Source organism: Crassostrea angulata, chromosome 10 (assembly GCF_025612915.1).
Source record: "Crassostrea angulata isolate pt1a10 chromosome 10, ASM2561291v2, whole genome shotgun sequence".
Lineage (NCBI taxonomy): Eukaryota > Metazoa > Mollusca > Bivalvia > Ostreida > Ostreidae > Magallana > Magallana angulata.
The window spans coordinates 27,949,473-27,971,998 of NC_069120.1; the positions used below are offsets into that span (position 1 = coordinate 27,949,473).

The window sequence follows — 22,526 nt, forward strand, 5'->3', positions numbered from 1 at the left end:
AAGATTTAATGACATTTTTTATACATTATGGCCCATTAGAATCCAGCTTGAGGCTAGATTAACATTAAATGTTACAACATTTCTGGGTTTTTTAAAAACATCTACAATTAATATATATAATACATGATTTTTACAAAATAATAACTATCTATAATGAGATTTTGTGACAATAAAACAAAAAACAAAAACAAATGGTGATTATTTTTTTTTTGTTCCTAGTAGGATCAGCAATAACTGCAAATGTCTTGCAAAAGTCTGGATGTTCAGTATGGGGGATATGCTACTGAAACCAGTAGATTAGTCTTCAAAAATGTTTTTAAAACATTATTCATTAAAAAATATATGATATCTATTTTTTACCCCAATGAAAGTGAAATCACACACATTACAACCAGTACAAACATGTAAGTGAGCAATTTATAACTTTCCCTACTGAATGGGTTGTCTTCCCTGATGCAAAAACAAAATTTTGACCTAGGATGGTGCATTTTGGGAATAATATCAATGGTTGCATACTAATCTGGTTGGCAATCAGAAAAATAGATATCTATCTGCTTACAATCTATTAAAGTGAACAAATTGTTTAAAAGATCTCTATTCAAATGATGTGATGGAATAAAGGTTACTGGTACATGTACATGTATATGATATATTGTTGTGACTGAAATCTTACATTTTAATATACTTTTTTTTTTCTTAATGAATTTGCCATTTGGATAAAAAACAGAACTTTTTTGTTCAAAATACCTTGTTCATGTCCAAGAATATAAATGAAGACACAAATACATGTATATTGTGAAAAAGGCAATATCAATAGTTGCAGTTAGGGTAAATAGGCATCCCCTGACTGAATGAAAGCAGTTAAATTTCGTAAGTGTGTTTGTGTAAAAAGACCTGGTGGGTTTGGGGCTTGTACATGTATGATGATTAAGATGAAGTGAGGTAAAAATATCTGTAAAACATACAATATGCACTAGAAATAAACGTACACTGCCACAACAAAATCTAAGATCTATTCTTTGATGTATGTACAATATGTATATATATATATGTCTCAATAAATCACAAAGCACTGGCAAATGATGAAGAAAACACAAAGTAACACATGATTGAAAAAGACTGATATGTGTTTGACCAAAAAATAAAAAACATTATTTTTTTTTCAGGATATAAATGAGTGTACAGTTGTCATGAAAAAACAAGTCACCACAACAAAACAAACATGAGTTTAAAATCATGTTCATCGTAGTACATGTACATGTGTTTGTACTTGTTTATGATGGACACACAATTTCTACGGTGCTTTGCACATTATCATTGACATCTTAAAATATATATCTATAACTACATGTACCGGTAAACAACACAACGGTCCTGTGGGATCATTAGGATTCTGGGTGGATCAATTTCTTTGGGATTCATGGGATTCATGGGTACCTCTTACCTACGAATTTACATCCTCAACAAATTCATCATTTTTTTTATTCATGCAAATTCATGATATTACCTCCCCATGAAAAACAATGATTCCTCGGTATACTATACTTAATCACATTTCTTACATTAAATATAAGTAAAGATTCAGGTTTTTATCTGAACAGCAAAATGAGGGATGCTTTTCTAAGTTAACATATAACCAGATCAGTTTCATCACCTTTCACACACATGAATTTTGTATCAAAGAAAAATTCACTAGATATCGACACACTTTTTATGCATAACAAAAAAGAAGTTGAAAAAAAAAAAAGGAAATCAAGAAATGTGCATCTAATGAAACAACTAACAAGTGAGGGCATAGAAATAAACTGAAAAACAAACTTACAGTACTTGGATTTTCTCATGACATCAAACTGAGGTATAGATTACATAATGTGAATGTAATTTGATGTTGAAAACAATTCAAAAGTGTTATCAAGTAAAATTTACGAATGGACCGTTTTCACTTTTATTGACTGACTCAAATCTTGAAGAAGAAATGTTTTATAATATCCATAAGTGGTTGTTTTAAAAAGTGCAATTCGTGTAGGTGAACCTTTTCAAGAAATTACCAATACTTGTTTTTTTCTGAACAAAGAAAAAAGTTAATAATACTAAATGGTATAAACGCAAAGAAGAAAGAAAATTTGCTGAGATGCTAGAATTGGCCATTTTAAGTCTAGAAGAAATAACACCCTAACATTTTTTTTTATCTAAAACTCTGACATACAAGTACATTCACCCCTGTGATACTCTTCCAAAAAATTGTGATGCATCACACGTGTACTATAAGGTGGGTGTGGTTTAGAACTTGTCTGCATTACACTGTATAAAATAAGTAAAACAAATAAATATCTGACATGATAAACTCGCAGGAAAATGGACTGGTATATATTGATATATATATATATGTACACACAACCTTCAACATGTAAATGCTCTTACTGCATTGAAACAAAAAAACTTATATAAAAATCTATGAAAATGAAGTAGTTGATATAATTAATGTTTTTTGATTTGAAATGTTAATACAAACTCTGAGTGACTAGAAATGAGAATTCATAATTTTACAACAAAACAAAAATAAAATTTTGTGATAAATGGTCAGAGCCACCAACAGAATTTGAAGCTCTTAAATACAAAATCTTGTTTAGTTAATACCATAACATTTCAGACCTTAAGCAGAAAGTATTTTTTTTTAAATTGGTGCCTCTGTCCAGGATACTACTTTGACCCTGTAAGGTTGCAATTTAAAACATTGAAGTGGTGGCTCCTGAGTAGCTGCTGCCAATGGTTTATAAGGAATGCAAATCAAACTCTTAGCAATATTTGAAATAGCACAGCTGTTTGAAAAGTTGAACATTAATTCTATACACATTTAAAAATATGATGATAAAAGACTCACTTGCTTTTTAAAGCAGTCGAAGTTTGTGTCCTTGTTAAAACCATAATAAACTTAGAGATAACATTCATTTCTACCATTAGCTCTAAATTTTCATTACAAACATATAAAAAGCTAGCATTTGATCAAACTAAAAGCACCACTACACAATGTCAGCAAGATCGGCCTTATCACATACTGTTCACAAGAGGTTAACAAACACTTATTTATCTGAAATGAAGTGGCATGACACAAAAAAACATAATGCCACAAAACTTCCCAAACAAAGATGCTTGTCAAAATAAACGAGCGACGAATGATATTCGTTAACAAAATTGCAACACCGGATTTATCGCTGCATCGTTTTTTTTTCAATAAGTGCACTCATAAATGGCACCAAATAGTTATCCCCTTTTTTCCCTGCGATGGATTTCAACAAGAAAGGGGGCTTTTTTATTAGATGTTGCCATGGTATTCTTTAAGACAACAGAGCATTGTCTGGAGGTCAGTCAGGTCATCTTGACCTTTGACCTTATTCATTCTCCACCTCACTCACTATTCTTGATTATGTTTGTAATTTCGGTGATTTTTTCCGCCTCATCCAGCTTCACGCTTTTGTTCAGCTGTAACATAATACCCCCCAGTGTCTTTTTCACTCGCAGGGCTGTCAGCCTGGCCCCGGGGTTGTGACTCCAACACTCCCTCATCAGGCGGGCCATCATTTTTAAGTACTGTAAGAATGAAAACAAGTTTTTGATAGCAATACACGTCATACTGGTATTACATGAACCAGTATAACAAAAAAAAAGACTTATTCTTTCCTCTTAAAAATCAAGTTGTATGCTGTGACATATACTCATTATTGATCAAATCAAAATAAAAAATACTCAACATTATTTTCACCATCCACAAAAAAAAGAAAAGAATGAACCCCAAGCACATTTAATTACTTACTGCCCAACCATTATCCTAATTAAATACTATATTTTATCACCACTGGTCCATTTTAAATACAACTGCACAAATACTTTGTAAAACAATTTTTTTTTTAAAATGTACATGTATACAGTCAATAGCATGGAAACATTGCAGGAAAAACTTTGAAAATATATCAGCACATCAAGTGTTTACCTCATTAGACGACCATCTGTTGGGAAATCCTGGCCTCATCTTGTCCACACAGACGATCTTCTTCATGGCCTCGTAGCTAGGATCAGTATTCGCAGGAATGGTCTCAAAGTATGGAGGTTGGTAATCATCAGCAATTCCTACAATTTTAAATAAATAGTTAATCCATAACAAATAAAAGGTGTTTTTATATACATGCATCAAAATAACAATACACATTTACATGACAAGATTCTTGTAGATTAATTTTTCATTGAGATCATTATGTAATGAATACTTGAAATTCATCTCATTGCTAAACACAAACTTATTAAAGAGGTTTAAAACCTACTCCAGAATTATATAAGTAAAATCAAACAAATGATGTTTTAGAACCATTTTAACAAGACCTTGGACCTTTGGTTGGACGAAGCTATCTATATCTTGCGTCAAAACAAATTAAAAATGACGCGATTTCAAGCGAAATATGCACCGATTGCGTAGTCTTAGCTCAAAAGCCAGACAAATCTTGTTGATTTCAAACAGCAATGGCTGAATGGCTAGCAATGAAATAGACAGGCCTACGTCACATTGCTGTTTGACACAATTACCCAGAGTCCAAGCTCTTGTTAAAATGGTTCTAAATCTGAAATTTGACAGGTAGGCATCTGACTCAATATTTCCCCTATTTTAACCTTCAAAGCAATAATTCAAATAATACCTTCATATTGAAATGTCATATCAAAATACATTAGCCCCAACAAAAATATAATTTTTAAAACAGTGCCCATAAACAACAAGCTTAAAAGTGCAACCATTCTCAATTGATTGCTTCATTAACAAATTGTACCATTAGAAATGCATCTCCTTGCAATCTCCCACAACACCAGCCCGAAGGCATAGATATCAGCTTGTTTGTAGGCATCGAAATGGTCTCTGCGGGTTGAGCTATCTAGCAGTTCTGGAGCCATGTAACGTTTGGTTCCTTGTCTGGAGGTTGGGGGCAAGTCTACTTCATTAGACTCGCTGAAAAACAGAAAATTAAATTCATTTCAAAAATTCATTGTTATAATGCCAGTTCGACATTAGTCATCAACTAAAAGCCCTCTCCTTTTTTTAAATACACCAGGCCATAAAAAATTCAGTTAACATTTTCCCTTAAGATGATCACATATAGTATCAAATTACATGATTTTAAAAATAATACACAGTTTGATTTTTTTTTTAATTATGAAAATATTTACCATTTTACAATACATTAAATACACAGATGAAAACTTAGCTGCAGGTCTGTAGCTCCCGGTCTGAAAAAATTCGGATTGACGACCTTGGAGTTAGGCCTAAGAAAAAAAATTGTTTGTTTCCGCTTTCCCGAACGACCTTAGCTTTTACCCCCCGACTCAAAACTTTTTTAGAGGATTTTTGATGGAAAAACCTTTATTTATCCGATTTGGAAAAAAATTACTCAAAATTTTGGTCACAAAAAACTCTTCTCACATCAGTGTAACTCAAACGTTTTGTTTCAAAATGGCTGTATGTTTCCATTTGTTGTAGATTTTAATAATGCTCTCATCGTTGGCAGAGGAAGTATCTGATATATAATATCATTTTTGTGTTTTCTTAAGACCAGCTTAATAGTCAAGAATGATATTAAAAGTATTTCTCATTTTATACCATTCAGCAGTGTCAGTATCTAACCGGCATGTATGGATACTGCAATATTAAAGGGAAAAAAAATATTTGAAAAAATAAAAAAAAATTCCGACCGACCGACCCTACTTTTTTTCAGCATGAAAGTGGAAACAAACCATATTTTTTGTTAGGCCTTACAGTGCCACCCATTGAAAAAATTGTGTATTTATTGCGCACAAAAACTTGCGCTAATTTTGAACTGATAAACCTTATTTATAGGAAAAGTCTGTGAATACAAACTTGCTCTAAACAAAACAAAACTTGCCTAACACTTTCACCGAAGCACTCTACTGACCTTGGAAAATCAATATGTTAAATTTACATTGAGATCAAGAGTCGCCATTTTCACATGTAAACAAACTATATCACTTCACTTTACGGGGCATCTGATGGTGTTTAAAAGACTATCAGAGGCAAGTAAAGAGACAATTTAATGGTACTAATTGTTTTCATAGAATTTCCGTATAAATAAGGTTAATCAGTCCAAAACTAGTGCACGTTTTTGGGCACAATAAATACATGTGTGTATATACATTTTTTTCAATGGGTGGCACTGTAGCATCCGAATTTTTTTTCAGACCCGGAGCTACAAACCTGCAGCTAATGAAAACTTATTTATAACATGCATACTGACCTGACAAATCTAACAGCAAGGCCCAGGTCAGCTATACAACAACTGCCATCAGCCTTCACCAAAATGTTTCTGGACTTGATGTCCCTGTGAGCCATCGCTGGTTTTCCTGGAAAAAAAAGCTTTATAACAAATCCTCTATCAACTTTAGGTTAATCATTTTGTTTCCTTGTACTCTTCAAAGTATCAAAGCAATTAAACTTAAATAAAATTTTACATAAATCTTCATATGAATCATCAAACAAGAATGTAAATAATGCCTTCTTCACCCTGTGCTCGAACAAATCAACACTTATAACCCTAAGCCGTTTTTTTCTCTGTACAAATATCTTGCTCAATAAGATTCTGCGGCTTTACCTTTTGTACCAAATATTTCTGAGTGTAGATGGCCGAGGCCACAAGCTGCACTGTGACACATCTTGAGCATGTCCTCCACATCGAGCACGTTTGTCTGGAGGAAGTCGTAAAGCGAGCCATTCTCGTGATACTCGGTGATCAGAAACAGCTGAGTCCAGGACCCCGTCCCCTTGATGTCTGAGGCAATGTACCCTGGGTACAGAAAATGAGTGGCCTCGTGAAATGAGCATCGCTTTATTTTTTTTAAATCATTTATGATATTGATATTCATTGATCATTGCCACAAATCTTAACTTATTTCATATAAATCATGAATTTGTTTTTTTTCCCTGTGCTTTATCAACATTTACCTATAAAAATCCCCAGCAATATAAAAGTACATTTGTAACCATTCACTCTTTTTGAATCAAAATTTTAAAAGAAAGAAGAAAGGAAGCAAACTCTGTAATTTTAAACAGCTCAATAAAATCAAAATGAATTCACTTCAACTTCTTTTTATGTTCATGTACCCATGTCACTGATGAAAAAAAAAAACCAGTACATGAATTTACTCTTCTATCTTAGTTCTAAAAATTATATTTTCCATTGCTATGTAATACTACTCACCCAGGATCCCATCATGTCTGAGCAACACTGACTGGTAAAGCTCTGTTTCTCTTGCCCAGCTACTCTCCTCTGTCGTAAAAAATATCTTAACGGCCACTTCCTCCTCTCTCCAGAGTCCTTTCCAAACCTCTCCGAACCGCCCTTTCCCTAGACTCTTCACCAAGTGAATGTTTCTGGCTATTGTTCTCTGAATCTAATGTCAAAATAATCAGAACATGAATACATACAGTAAAACACAGTTATAGCGAACACGCTTATAATGAATTGAATTCCCCACGACTCTATTTCATGTTGTAAACTTGACGGATTACACTTATAACGAAGTAAAATTGCCCGTCCCTGGGACTTCGTGATAAGCGTGTTTTACTGTACTTTACTTTTTTTTCCAAAAAGTTATTCAATACTTGTTAACCCAAGGATATCAAGCCTTTACCTACAAATTACAACCTGACTATTAGTAATACACTAACAGGAGAAGGGAAGCTTGAAAACTCCAGGGCTCTATAATAATGTTAAAACATAATGATCTTCCAAGTGAGTCAGCAGTTATTTTTTTTAGATAAAAGTATATTTTTATCAAAGGTCCAACTTTGAACAAGATTTTTCTTTGCTTTCCGTTAGATTCATATTTATTTAATCGTTTTCCCCATTCTTGCCTTTCTGACCTTCTGTAATTTAAGTTTGGTTTCAAAAGACTTACTATCAAAGTTAATATGGTTATTAACTAGTATACTAGTATATCAGGTTCCCTACCAGTGTGGGGGGTCCAGATCCACAGCCAGAGGACTGGTCAATCAGCCCCTTTGTGGAGTCCGACATGAACGAATCACTCTGGTCCTCTTGATCCCGCATGAATGGCTCTTTTTTGTTATTTTCTCTCTTTCTATACCTACGAAGTACCAGTAATAAAGATCATTCAATATTAATGTACGGAAGAATAAAGAATAGATTCCATTAGTCCACCCTTCCCTTCCTCCTAAAATATTTTTCTGGGAGTTGCTTATTGAGCACTTACATGGTCTTACATGTTTATAATTCATTACATGAACACAGTACCAGATAGTCTTGATTAAACAACCAAAATGAATATAGATATGATTTTACAATAGCCTACAGCTAATAACTTACTATGGAATCATAAAAGATTGTGGATACCGTACTCAAATTGCTGATTTTTTGGGTCTCCTCGTCTTTCAACTTTAAAAATGATTCCAAATAACTAAATAGAGTTAATCAAAATATATGTACCATTACTTACCTTATATATAGTAGAGAGACAACCAATAGAAATATTACGAGACAGGAGGAAATGGACAAGATCATAACCAGCTGTGTGGGGTTTATCATCTCATCCTGTTCAACATGCACTGAAAAAAAAAGAAATATATTTTGAATGAGGTTTTTTTTGCCACTTTCCTACACTCTGAAAGTCTGCATTTCTTAATCAAGTTTTCACACACCAAATTGCAAGCCAAGATATGATTTGCATTGTGATCAGTTATGAAGGTTATGGATAGGATGTTGGGTTATTTTGTGGCTTTTTTTGTGAGGAAGGGGTTTACTGGAAAACTGTATGTGGGCTGACAATCAATAGAAACAGATAGGCTAATTATCTTTGATGACAGAATAACTATCAAAATGTCTTAATGCCCTAACTCAGCTACAAGAAATAATGTTTCACAGAGACCTAGGCTTACCAGAATTCAGGGTGTTGTTATGTTCCACATATAAAGGATCCAGGAAGTCGTTGCAGTAATCTTCATCATTACAACACTCTACCGTACGGGGCAAGCGGTGAGGAACCAAATGGCCTTTACACTAACAAAAAATTTATCAATCATTTTCATCATTTCAGGGCACCAATTATCCACCACAGATATAAGTTAAAAAATGTATCAATCATTTTTATCATTTCAAGGCACCAATTATCCACCACAGATATAAGTTTCTGAATATTCTACATTACAAGTATAAAATCCTTTAAGCTGACTTTAATATCACATATACAGCAAATTTTGAATTTTTAACAAATAAATATCATGACGTGCGAATTGCTTGAATTTTATGTATTCTAAAAAGAAAAAAGATGATATGCATGAAATATTTCTAATCATATTTGAGCATCGTGAAATTATTTCTGTTACCTGAAGTATGCTGTTTTCTTCCTCGGACATACACCCCTTACTAATGATTTCCACTTGCTCACCATTTTCCACCACTAATCTTAGTCCAGTGAAGCACTGGAACTTTGCGATGCATGTGTCATTGACTGCATTAGGATGGCATGGGGAGCATCTGCACTTCAATACTCCTTCACCTGACAAGAATAAACAGTTTGTCATTTTATGATTTGTAATTAATTTGTGCACATCAACGCCTTAACAATTTGTTAGTAATGCAGTAACCTTAATCCATTCATAAATCCTTGAATGTCTTTTAAATGACCTTTCTATAATACAAGAATTTAAACATGTGTAACATGCAAGTCATCTATCAAATGTACCGGTAATGCTTTGTAATGGGATGGAAGAAAAATCAAAATGTCAGACCAGACTTAAATATGAACTTTCTTGTCAGGTGCTCTACCCACTAAGCTATCTGGTGCTGGTATTCAAACCAGTCTGTCTGTCACATTCCTCCCTCCTTAATGGATCTTCAAACTTGAAGATCAACCCAGGCTCTTTCCCCTGGCAGGAGTTAAGCTGTCATTTCTAGGGGTTGGCATAGCACCAAATGTAACAGGATGGGAGTTCAGGAATGTAATAAACCCTGAATCTCTGAATTTCTAGTCAGGTGCTCTACCCACTGAGATATCATTATCATATCTGGTGCCGATATTCGAACCAGTCTGACCATCACAGCTTCATTATTGTTGTCAAATCTAACTTATGAACAAATCCAAATTAATATTTTCAACTGTCTTATGTCAACCTACGATATGAAACACACGATACACATATCCCGTTGTATAAGTAGGCAATAATTTTGTTGATAAGGGTTACACATGTCTATATAACAGTAAGCCAAGGTGCAGTACTATCCATACGTTGTTTCGTAAAATACTTACCAATGACAATCAAGACGTTAATATCTTAAAGCGTGAATATAAATACTGATTTCTTAAACTGAATGAAATTTAGTTATTAAAAAAAATATGTATTGGTCTTTGTTTACAGAAGTAACGTTAGAGCATGACAGGGGATAAATTCGTCAAAATTTCAGTTGTGTTGTCAATTGTACTCAATTTGTCAAATCAAACTCATAAATTGTAATAACTTTGTTCATACTTACAACTAGATAAGAACAAAAGTAATGTAATAAATAAAATTATGACGTTCAAGTCTCGAAGTCGCCAAACTCGAACCGCCATATTTATTTCGTTAACAACCTTGACATTGGCTGTTCCATTTTCCTCCCTGATATTTCAGTAAGGCGTACAGAGAAACGTCGCGTTAGGTGGGTTTAGTTTTAATGGTCGTGGTCATTTTAAGACTGTATCGATCTCTTTTTTTAAAAAGAGCTCTGTATAAAAGCAAAGGAGAATATCAAAATTTAAAAGGCAAAATATGAGAATTTCTTCTGTACTGCTAATATTTATTAACAAATCATATCTTGAAATTTAATATGTTGACCACCCAGCCGATCCTTTCAAGAAATAGTAAAATGTATTTTTTGCCCTTTCCGCTGCCCAAATTAAGTACGAGTTTTCACGGACTTGTAGAAAGCGGATAAAGTACAAAAAATGCTTACCAACAGGTTGGAATGGTCTGTTTGGAAACTTTGATCCAAATAGCTAACTTATATATAGCTTTACTACTATACATACATGTCAGTATAAAAACAAATCGAAAAACACTGTATCTTTTATATATTAACTTCATTAAGTTTTTTTGTTTTGTTTTTTTTTGGGGGGGGGGGTATTTTTACTCCGTTAATTTTATTTTTTAGTAACATAAGTAGTGCATAAATAATGATTTTCGTTGGAAAACAAAATTAGTAAAAGTTGCTTTTTAAAATTTGGAAAATATATTTCACATTTTAAGATTATTCAGAATTGTTTTTCTAAGTACTATAGCTACTAGAAGAATTTGCGTATATGAATGATATATATTTATTTCATTCTGTTATTAATTTAGTTTGAGGTAAAACAAATGAAATTAACGAATAAATAAGGCTAAAGTTTCTATATCATGTGATATTAATTTATTGACAATGAAAATTAGATTCCATAAATATTGATAAAAAATCAATAATTTATCAAGGAAAAAACGTTTTACTATTGAATACGCATATCGTAGTATAAGGTGGTATATTTAGCTCTACCATTGAAAAAGGAATTAAACGTTTTTTAGTGTCTAGTATCCATAACAGGCACTCGTTTCTGGTAAAATTTGCCTCATAGTATAGGCATAATGTTATAAAGTTATTGTTGTACTATATAGGGTAAAACTTTTATTACAGAAAAAAACATCGGTGTTGTCTTTGTATGATGAAAACTATGGTCTACTTCTTCAGAAAAATCATAAAACATAAACGAAAAAACGTCAATTTTTTTTTTTAATTCCAGGAACGCCAATGTTTACTCGATGGCCCACAGAAATGTTTATGAAGTTTACATGCTCTCTCTCTCTCTCTCTCTCTCTCTCTCTCTCTCTCTCTCTCTCTCTCTGTTTGTGTGATGTCATGTAATCCATACCAAGGAAGTAAATTACTAATCTCGTGAAGTCTCGTTTAAATCTTGCATTCCAATGTCTTTCGTATGAACTTTGTCCATTGCACAGGTAAATAATTAAGTATTTTATAATAAGGAAAGAACAAATTACAAAATCAAATGTGTAATAAACTGTATATGGCTTTGAATGATAAAACTGAGGTAGTATAACTTTCGGAGCGACTACGTTCGAAATCAACTATTTTAAAGTAACAGGTGCTCGTACATGAACGTGCCCATACATGTACTCCGCTCCATAATATAAGGAAAACGTGTCTCTGTGAATAGAAACTGCGACAGAGACGCTGTATTTAAGTAATTTTCAATGAACATACGATGTGTAAAGAAATAAAATTTTAAAAATGATTAACAAAAATATGGAATGGGGTTGAATATGTATGACTGTAGGTAGGTGTTCAAGTTCCGTAGTGGACAATGCACTCGCTTCCCACCGCTGCGACCCGTATTCGACCCCCGTGATCGACAATGGTTGTGTATGTGATAGGGTACGGCGGTCGCCCGCTTGGACACGTGGGTACACTCTGGGTACTCCGGCTTCTTCCCACAACAATGACCCCCTCGCGCTGACATCCGTGTCAACGAGAGATATTAATATAAGTTGTAGAACTTGTTTATCAATCGTTGTAAAATAAATAAAGCTCAATTCAATTCATGTATACATGTGGAACAGCTCAAATGGTAAATGGTTAAAGAAGAACATGTTGGGGGAAAATATTATTTCGGTTTTTATAGTGTCAAGGTGTCTTCTTCTTCTTTTTTTAAATATAAAGCAAGGTTTAAGCATGATAGCAAGATAAATTTTAAAGTGGAAACACTATATCAGACAACTGAAATCTATGATATATATTACCGGTAAACAAATTTTCTCAGCTTCAAGAATAAAAACTTGCTGTAAACCAGCAGACAACATGGGTTGAGAAGGTGCAAAAAAAAAAAAGACAGAGAGAAGGGCCCAGTAATAATTGCTATTTCATTCCATATGATAAAATAATAAAACTGTTGAGAAATTTTTCCCTTTGCTGTTTAAACCACAGATTAATAAAGTTTTTGTAGATGTAATTCTATTGTATTTTCAAAGAAATAGAATTTAAACTGGCCGGGTTTTATAAATCATTGGGGTGTTCATTTGTGGTTAAAAAAAAACCTTTTGATTTGAGCCACCAAGAATTTTTAATCGTTCTTGGTACAAAAATACAATATATATATTTCCAAATTTTTACTCTGTTCTGGATGACTTGCATCACCCATGCTATTGTTAACTGTAGAACTTTATTTCAAAAAACGATCATTACAGATGGCATTTTCCAAATCCCAAATACCATTCACAGCCCAGCACTATTTGGTGTGTGGCACTGAAGACTGTGAGAAAAACTGCCAGTTTTACTGCAATGATTGTCACCAACCAATGTGTGAACAATGCAGAGATGAACATCAGAAGAGTCCAGATACCAGGAATCATGAAGTGGTCCCTTACCAACAACGCAAAAGACAACTTCCTGAAGTTAAATGCCAAATCCATGTAAACCGATATTTAGACATGCTTTGTGAGCAATGTCAAGTTCCAGTTTGTTCCAAATGTGTAATAAAAGACCATGGCGGGCACACATTTATAGATTTAGAAACAGTGTATGCAGAAAAATGTGCCATTTGTCTGAATGAAATCAATAAAATTGAAGATTATTTCCTCCCAACTTCACAGGATTTGCTTAAATCCACAAAAACAGATTCTACAGAAATAAAGAAGATTATGGAGAGCATACGCACATCCATGAGGGCCGAAGCAGAGTCTCTTAAAAGTATGGTGGATGCCATGACATCAGATAATATAAAACAAGTCAATGAACAAGAAAAGTCTCTCCTTCAGCTATTAAAATCCCAAGACAAAAAGTATAATGATTACATTTCTTATCTGAACGAACTTGTCAAAAAGTGGCATGGCTACCTTTCTTCTAAAAATCTTCAAATCCTTAAGAACGAAATTACAAAGAATCTTGAAATAGACCCCATACCAGAGACCACCAAACCAGTCCCTCCAGTGTTTACTGCTGGTCAATACAGCAAGGAGGATGTCACCAAACTAGTGGGTGGAGTAACTGTTCCAGATATAAAACCAGAGGTCAGAGAAATAAAACCCATGGAGAGTCTCGCTACACAATTGAAACCTACAGAGAAACAGAGGAAACAAGACAGGGAGAAATTTGACATGAAACCAACACTGTCTCTGTCTTCCTCTGTCACCAAGGTCAGGGAGTACAAAGTACCAGGTGTTAACGATGTATATCATATATCACTAGGTAAATCAGGCATACTCTGGGTCAGTGATGATAAAGGTAACCTTGTCCAAATAGATTTACAGGGGAATCAGCTACAGAAGATACAAACCAGTGGTGAATTTCAAGGCTACCACACAGTCACACAGGACGGGGATCGGATCTTTACTGACAAAGAGAACAAAGTCATCAATAGGATAACAGTGGATAATATAATCACTGAATTCATTAAAACAGGAGACTGGAAACCATTCAGCATATACTCCTCTCACATCAACGGGGACATACTGGTGGGGATGATAAAGGATGGAGAGGCTAAAGCCACCAGGTACAACAAGACAGGAGAAGAAATACAGAACATACAGAGGGACAACAAAGGACAGGATCTGTATTACTATCCACACTACATCACAGAAAACATCAACGGTGATATCTGTACATCAGACTTAACCAAACATGCTGTAGTGGTAGTAAATAAATCAGGACAACACAGGTTCTCCTACACAGGTCAGGGGTCAGAGTTTAATCCCTTTGGTATCTGTACTGATCTCCTCGGTCACATCATTGTTTGTAATGGTATCGGTCATACAGTTGACATCCTGGATCAGGATGGTCAGTTCTTGTCTCTACTACTCACTCATGAACAACAAGAAATGATAGGTCCTAGTAGTCTGTGTGTGGATGATGAGAACAATCTCCATGTGGGAAAAAATCTTAGTAACAAAGTGACAGTGTACAAGTATCTACAGTGATCATTATCTGGTTCTGATAATGTGCTAGAATGAACTAATATATTGTTAATAAACTGGATTTTGTGTGATAACTTATTTTAATAGTTGCAATTTATATTATAAGTTATTGTGTATTCATTTTTTTTATTTCATAAAAGCAGAGTACAAATTACTGGCACTGTCAAGCTTCTGTGATGATATACTAGTGATATAAGCTTAGAATTCTAGTACATGTACATTAAAAAAAAAATTAACAAAATATTCTTGGTGGGCAGGAAAAGATTCATCAAAAGTGAAACAACATATTCTTGCTTTTTGTGCAAACATTATATACTTTAGCTGTCTTTTATATTACTGGTACTGTTATACTGGCCAGATGCAAACTTGTTGAATAATAAAGGCCAATTTGACCTACTCTTCAGTTACTGCAATCTTTCTACCGATAAGTGAGACAATGGTTTCCAGATTTCCCCTTCTCACCTTCATATGTTCCTTTATTTATTTATTGATTAATTATTGTTATGAATTCTGATTTTTTTTATTTATCAAAACAAAGCTTAAGGTCAAATTCTGAAGTTTGTTAAGGTGCACAGACTTTCTTATAAGAGAGATAACCCCGTAAGTAATGACTTAATCATTCCATTTCATAGATTTTTTTTAAATCGTAACAAACTTTTAAGTGTGATGAGGTTTTGCAAGTATTTTAAAAGGAATTGTCATGTTGTAAGTTTTGTATTTATTGCCACCCGGTAATTTCAAATTTTACAACATGACATTGTTATTGATTTCTGCAACTATGATTTCCATTCACTTCACAAAAATGAATAAGAGATAATGAGCCTAAAGTTTTCTAACCAATCGGATCAGCCTGTCCGGCCAGTTTGATTGAACATTATTAATTACACGTACAAGAAATTTTGGAATATACTCTGAATTCTGATTAATTAAGTCCCCGGGACAGAGGACTACAAAAATTTAACTTGTAGCATAACATCAAATCGAAGGCAGACTGTTATAAATAAATTTTTATTTTGTTTCTTATGTCTTAATTAATGGAGTTGGAAAGCTGAATAACGCTGGATAAACGATTTATCGATAACAAAGTTTTTAATAATTAAAGGGACATGGTCACGATTTTGGTAAAATTTTATTTTTCTGTTTTTATTATTTACAATGCTTTATGAATGCATTTCTAATGATCAAATGAAATTTGGATGCCCGTCGATGAGTTTTAAGCAAGATATAGGGTTCACAATTCTTCGTCATGTAAACAAGGCTCGTGCCCTGTTTTTGTTTACATAGGTTCAATATACCAGTAAAAAATCTTTTTCAAGATGATTTGTCTATATTCTTATTCTTTTTAAGCCTAAATAGACAGTTCCTAACCATAAAAACATTCATTTTAGGTCTAAAACTGGAATTTTCACTTCAACATTCAAAAAGTAAACAAAAGCTTTGTTTACATAAGGAATTGTAAGCTCTGAAACTCGCTTATAACTCAACAAATAACACTCAAATTTTGGTTGCCAATTTAAAATGCCTTACTGAAGCATTATAAACATTAAAATCGAAAAAATAATTTTTGACCAAAATCGTGACCATGCCCCTTTAAGTTAATTAGGCCACATGTATTTCTTAACAGACAGATTCTTTAATTAATGAAAATTAAACATTACTACATGTACCATAAAAAACATTCGACAGCAGTGATGTTTATTGATTAGTCTCATTATATTTTCTCGTGGAAATTGACAAGAGGGAAACCAATTTCCTTTATTTCTTTGAAATATAAAAAATGTAACAATTTTATCAATTCTGAAATTTTTTAACAGCCTTATAAAAACTTTCAGCTAGTATACGTATAGCATCGGGGAGGCCGCCCCCCCCCCCCCCACCCCACCCCATGGAGTAAGAATTTGAATATTGCCATATATACCATTCTTGTTTAAAGTAATTCATTCGAGTTTTACATTACTGTCCCCTACCCTTCCGACGGATAAGGATTTCTTAGATTGGCGTACTTTTTTGCATTTTGCATGTCAAGAATTTCAGGTACGTCGATCTGCCCCCTCCCCTAACTTTCAAAACGATGCTACGTGCCATCCTGGTGTTTTTGTTTTCAGGTAGTTTCTGGACGATCCAAAGTCCCTGACCTGGTAGATTTTTCATGTTTAGCTAACCTGGCGTATTAGAGAGGACGCTATTTTGATAATCTTATACTTTTGTTAATAAACACAATAGTTAGAGCAAACATTATTGTAGAAATGCTAATAGAGATTGCATGCACTTTTTGATATTTATTTGATATACTTTAGTACGATTTTATTTTTTCTGCAATCACTCTCTTCATGGTTTATAGAACAAAATTAAACGACCATTAACGACCCAAAGTAAAACATGATAATTTCCTTTATAAGGTCATACTGGTGTGCTTGTGTGATTTAATGACGCTTTTGTCACAATCTTAAACACAGAGATGTTTACTGTAATACAGGAATAGTTGCTGAAAATACAACAGAACAAAGGTGTGAAATTTTATTTATGTCGAAACGCCACAAAAAGTTATGGAAGCCTGGTGACTAAAACGCCACAACGAAATCGATTAACACTATACAACAAATTCATTTAGTATTTCCTTTATTTCTTTGAAAAATATAAAATGTAAAACAATTTCATCAATTCTGGAATTTTATAACAACCTTATAAAAACTTTCAACAGGTTTACGTAGCATCGGGGGAGGCCCAGACTTTACCCCATTTCATTTGTAACTAGTAACAAGGCACTGATTTCTGGTGACAAAAGTAACATAACCTATGTCAAAACTGTTTATTTTCTTTCCGCTGGATGGTTCAGTTTCATCTAGAAACAATGATTGTATAACAGCTATATTCAAATCAAAGCCTTGTTTTAAAACAGCTTCAGCAATTATTATATTTTTAAAATTCTTTGACATGTAGTTGAGCTTGAGTTTGAAAGCATTTCTGATTAATTACAAAAATATGTAAATGGCCAGATTCATTGCTGAATTTAGTTTACATAATTATATTACCCAGTAGTTTGAAAAATTGAGCTGACAATTAATGTTATTCGTTGATATAAAAGTTGAAAGTGAATTACATAATAAAATACATGTACCTGATATTGGTAAGCTAGTCTGAAAGCAAAAATATGAAGTTATAGTCACCTAATAAGAAACTTTGACTTACACTATACTAAGTAATAATTTCAGTACTGTTAATTTCTGTTTGTAGGTTGTCAATATCAGCTGTTGTGATGTCGTACCTACAGAATCCTCAACCAATGACCCCACCTTGGTAATCAAAAGACACAGTGTTGTAAAGAAAAGGGTCAGAGCAAGAGAGGTATGGGCCATTGAAAACAAGAAACAGTGACTCGTAATCAGTTCAGTTGGAAACACTACTTTGTATCAGGAGTTAGTTCAATCATTTGAACTTCTAGTGGGATTCTTTTTTGATAATTACATACAATTACATATTTTACTATGTCTTTATCATAATGCATTATTTTCCATGCACAAAAATGATTTTAATATGTGAGGATTTATAAACTGTAGAATATTTGAAAGGTATGAATGTTTTTTTTCCCTTTGTTTTAATTATGCATTATTGTGTGCAATTCTTCAATAAATCATGATCTGTATGTAAAGTCTTCATTTATACTGGTTTAAAAAGGGACATGAATGTATTATTATATATTCTTAACAAATATTTTTACATTACAAATATGAAGATACGTAAACAGTAAAATCAGTTATGGTGAGGACCCACATTCCAGTGGATTTACCTTGCTATAATTTTCTATAAATGTATCTGTACAACAAATTCATATAAACAGATTGCAAATTTGGTATATTTGTTACGAAAATGAATTCGTGCATCTGCACATTCGGGATTTGGCTTCATGTGTACAGAATGTTTTGAGATCTTAAATAGGAGAGATTAGAAGCACTCTTGCAAGGATCACAAAGTTAGTGTAGTAAAGAGGGTTACGGGCACGTACACAGAGGAAGAGAAGAAAGAATTTCAGAAATTCCAGAAATCTTGGGCGCGAAAAGAACCATATGCATGGAACCGCCCTCTACTTTGTACAAAAAGAAAAAAAGAGTCTCCTAAGCGAACAAACCAGGGAGTAAGGGAGATGCTGGCAACAACAAGCCTCCTACCAAACAAGTCACAGAAACGGCTTGCTCACAACCAGAAGAGATCCAACAACAAGAGGAAGCTGCCATCATCGTCCCACCAGCCGTAGATCCTCTTCCAACAGCCACACAGGAAGTTTCACCACCCTCTAGATCTGAGGCCCCAAGCATTCCGGCTAAGGATCCAGAACTGGCCGTCACTTCTGCCAGGAGACGACATATGTCATTCTCTTCATCTAGTTCATTGTCATCCAGTTCATCATCATCATCCAGCTCATCATTCAGTTCCAGTTCATCTTCTGATAATTCCTCTGCTCCAACAACATTTTCCAAATCTAAAGACCCTCTGCTAGAAATCTCTGAAGCCATCACCACCCGGTACACCATTGACGAAGTGCCTGCACCCACCTACACCCCAACAGAAAAAACGAAGTTCCATTAAGAATCTTAGCACAGTGTCAAAACAAAATGAATCATTCTAAACGTGGGAGGAAAGAAATTTGAGACAAGCCATAGGCGTCGGAACCGGGGGGGGGGGCGGGGGGGCTAGGGGGGGCTTAGCCCCCCCCCCCCCCCCCACTTTTTTTGCAAAGTTATACCTAACCATTAGAAACATAGCATGATAGAGGGTTCAGCCCCCCCCCCCCCACACTTTTTTTTCGCAGGAAAGATTTTTGTTGCTAAATTTACCTTGAAAGATTGAGAAGTTGGATTCAGAAGCATACTCGCCGACGCCAGTGCAAGCATCCCAATACTTACCTCAGTGCCAACTGGTTTATTGGCCGACATGGTTGCACCTGGAGCCCCAGTGAAGGCTTGCAGTACTGAAGGCGTTTTTTGTTATTTCATTGACAGAAATCCCTGATTCTTCGACTTCATCCTTGATTTCCTTAGAGATCCAAGTGGCTTTCACAAAATTGTACCAACAAACCGCCAGGTCCTCGGTTATCAGACAAATTCATGTTGAGGCGGAATATTACTGACTTCCTGAGTTCTGCTATATCACTGTGAAGAAGAGCCTGTCCGCATTGTGGGACGACTAAAGTGAACATTATTAATCTGATAATGTCATTTACATGTGGAACGGTTTGTAAATTATTAATATTGTGTATGAATTTTATATTTAATTTTCTATACTTTGTTGATGAATTGTTCAATTGTTGTTACATGTGATATTGTTTTGTTATAATGAATTACTATGAACAGATGAATGAATATTGAACAAACCATCATAAATTGTGTTCTATGAGAAAAATTCACTTACCAAAAGTTTAATAATGAGTCCCATTTGGGAGACCCACAAGTTGCAAATAACATCCCGGGTTTATAAGATAAAGCCCAACATTGGTATAATATAATTTATATAAGCGGGATACATGATATTAAAATTGCCCTCTTGTGACGTAGTGTCTTAAAAAGTATAAGTATGGGTCTAGTGAGGTACCTTAAAGGGGCATGGTCATGATTTTTTTTTCAAATTCTATCTTTATGTTTTTGTTATTTATAATGCTTTAAAAATGCATTTCTAATGATCGAATAAAACTTGAGAGTCATTCGTAGAGTTATAAGCAAGATACAGGGCTCACGATTCTTTGTCATGTAAACAAGGTTCGTGCCCTGTTTTTGTTTACATAGGTTCAATATACCAGTAAAAAATATTTTTCTAGCCTATTTGTCCATCTTTTCATTTATTTTAAACATATATAAACAGTTTCTAACATTTTACACATTCGTTTTAGGTTTAATACTGAAATTTTTAATTCAACGCTCAAAATATAAACATGCAAACACTAAATGTTTACATGGCAAAGAATTTCAAGCTCTGTAACTCATTTATATCTCAACAAATGACACTCAAATTTTCGGTTGCCTTAAAAAAATGCCTTTCTGAAGCATTGTAAATATTAAAATCGGAAAAATAATTTTTGTCCAAAATCGTGACCATGCCCCTTTAACAAATCTTTTTTAACATGGTCCCCGGGAGTAGGGTGGGGCCACAATGGTAAGAATGTATAGAGAAAATTTATAAAAAATCTTCTTCTCAAAAAATAATTGGCCAGAAAAGCTTAATTATAAACTTGTGTGGAGACATCCTCAGGTAGTGTAGATTTAATTTTGTTCAAATCATGGTCCCGGGGGGGGGGGGGGGGGTAGGGGGGTCACAATGGGGGTATGGATTTTTACATAAGAATGTATAGAGAAAATATTTAAAAATCTTCTCAGAAATTATTTGACCAGAAAAGCCAAAACTTGTGTGGAAGCCTCATCAGACAGTGTAGATTCAAATTTGTTCAAATCATGGTCCCTGGGGGTAGGGCGGGGCCAAAATGGGGTGATGAATTTCTACATAGGAATATATAGAGAAAATCTTCTTCTCAAAAAATATTAGGCCAGAAAAGCTGAAATCGGAGTGGAAGCATCCTCAGATAATGCAGATTCAAGTTCTTTAAATCATGGTCCCTGGGGGTAGGGCGGGGCCACAATGGGGGATGAATGTTAACATATGAATATATAGAGAAAATCTTTAAAAATATTCTGGGAAAGTTTTCATTCCAAAAAGCAGTAACTTGTGTGAAAGCACGGGTTGTGCAGATTAAAGTTTAATCAAACCATGATTCCCTAGAAAAAAGTGGGGCCATAAAGTGTTTTTTTTGTTTTTTTTGTGGGAGGGGGGGTATATAGGAATAGAGAAAAATCTTCTTACAGGTACAACAACAAAAGGGGCTTGATATTTACCAAAAAAATATGTGGATAGAAATTGCTAGATTTAAAAGTTTATGTTAGCAAGATTTACTGTACTTAATTGTCAAGACATTTTGATTTGGATAATATAATGCCTATTTGATCAGAGTTAAGGCAATTGTTGCTTAGGCGAGCAATGTGGCCCCTGGGCCTCTTGTTTAAGCATTACTGCTCCATTTAAATTACTCCTCTTTGCTAAACAAGAGGCATATGGGCCACATCATTCACTTACTATTGCAAACTAGTTTTACTGTATAAAACACAAAACAGTGACTCTTTAAAATTTTGATTATTTCATTTACATGTACTTCACAAACATGGAAGAATGTGGGGGAAGGGGCCAGCTTTTAAAAGATTTCCTCAGAAGAAGGGGAAGTATACATGTGTACTTAGTGGCTTTAAATTTTCCAACATAGAAAGAGACAAATCAACATCCTATTTATTTCGCAATCTAATTAAAATGAGACTTGTAAATCCTCTCTTCTACGATACACTATACAAGATTTATTTGGCTGTAAAATACCTAGTATTCAACAGTCACTATGGCCAGAAACCCTTTGATATTAATACAATAATTTAACCCATTTAATGCCTGGTGTCTAGCTGCAGGTCTGTAAAAATTCAGATGGACGACCTAGGTT

General features: G+C 34.1%; 2 protein-coding genes across 2 annotated transcripts; one reads left to right on the plus strand and one right to left on the minus strand.

Moving 5' to 3' along the window:
* Positions 1-1,421: 1,421 nt before the first annotated feature.
* On the minus strand, positions 1,422-10,663 carry LOC128166203 (bone morphogenetic protein receptor type-1B-like). The gene is made up of 11 exons (XM_052831207.1): positions 10,542-10,663; positions 9,395-9,567; positions 8,948-9,068; positions 8,509-8,617; positions 8,004-8,139; positions 7,251-7,443; positions 6,645-6,836; positions 6,291-6,396; positions 4,815-4,990; positions 3,989-4,125; positions 1,422-3,588 (listed from the first exon to the last, which is right to left on the minus strand). The coding sequence occupies exons 1-11, from the start codon at positions 10,618-10,620 to the stop codon at positions 3,406-3,408; spliced, it is 1,605 nt and encodes a 534-aa protein (XP_052687167.1). The 5' UTR covers positions 10,621-10,663; the 3' UTR covers positions 1,422-3,405.
* A 1,279-nt stretch (positions 10,664-11,942) lies between these two features.
* LOC128166202 (uncharacterized) lies at positions 11,943-15,113 on the plus strand. Its single transcript, XM_052831206.1, has 2 exons — positions 11,943-12,031; positions 13,277-15,113. The coding sequence occupies exon 2, from the start codon at positions 13,277-13,279 to the stop codon at positions 15,002-15,004; it is 1,728 nt and encodes a 575-aa protein (XP_052687166.1). The 5' UTR covers positions 11,943-12,031; the 3' UTR covers positions 15,005-15,113.
* The last annotated feature ends 7,413 nt before the right edge of the window (positions 15,114-22,526 follow it).

Excerpts from the sequence above, each read along its gene's own strand:
- LOC128166203 (XM_052831207.1), bottom strand. The coding sequence starts at position 10,620 with ATGGCGGTTCGAGTTTGGCGACTTCGAGACTTGAACGTCATAATTTTA. Across the intron at positions 6,397-6,644 it reads AGAAATATTTGGTACAAAAG|GAAAACCAGCGATGGCTCAC; the intron begins GTAAAGCCGCAG and ends TTTTTTTTCCAG. Across the intron at positions 4,991-6,290 it reads CTTGCTGTTAGATTTGTCAG|CGAGTCTAATGAAGTAGACT; the intron begins GTCAGTATGCAT and ends TCTGTTTTTCAG.
- LOC128166202 (XM_052831206.1), top strand. The coding sequence starts at position 13,277 with ATGGCATTTTCCAAATCCCAAATACCATTCACAGCCCAGCACTATTTG.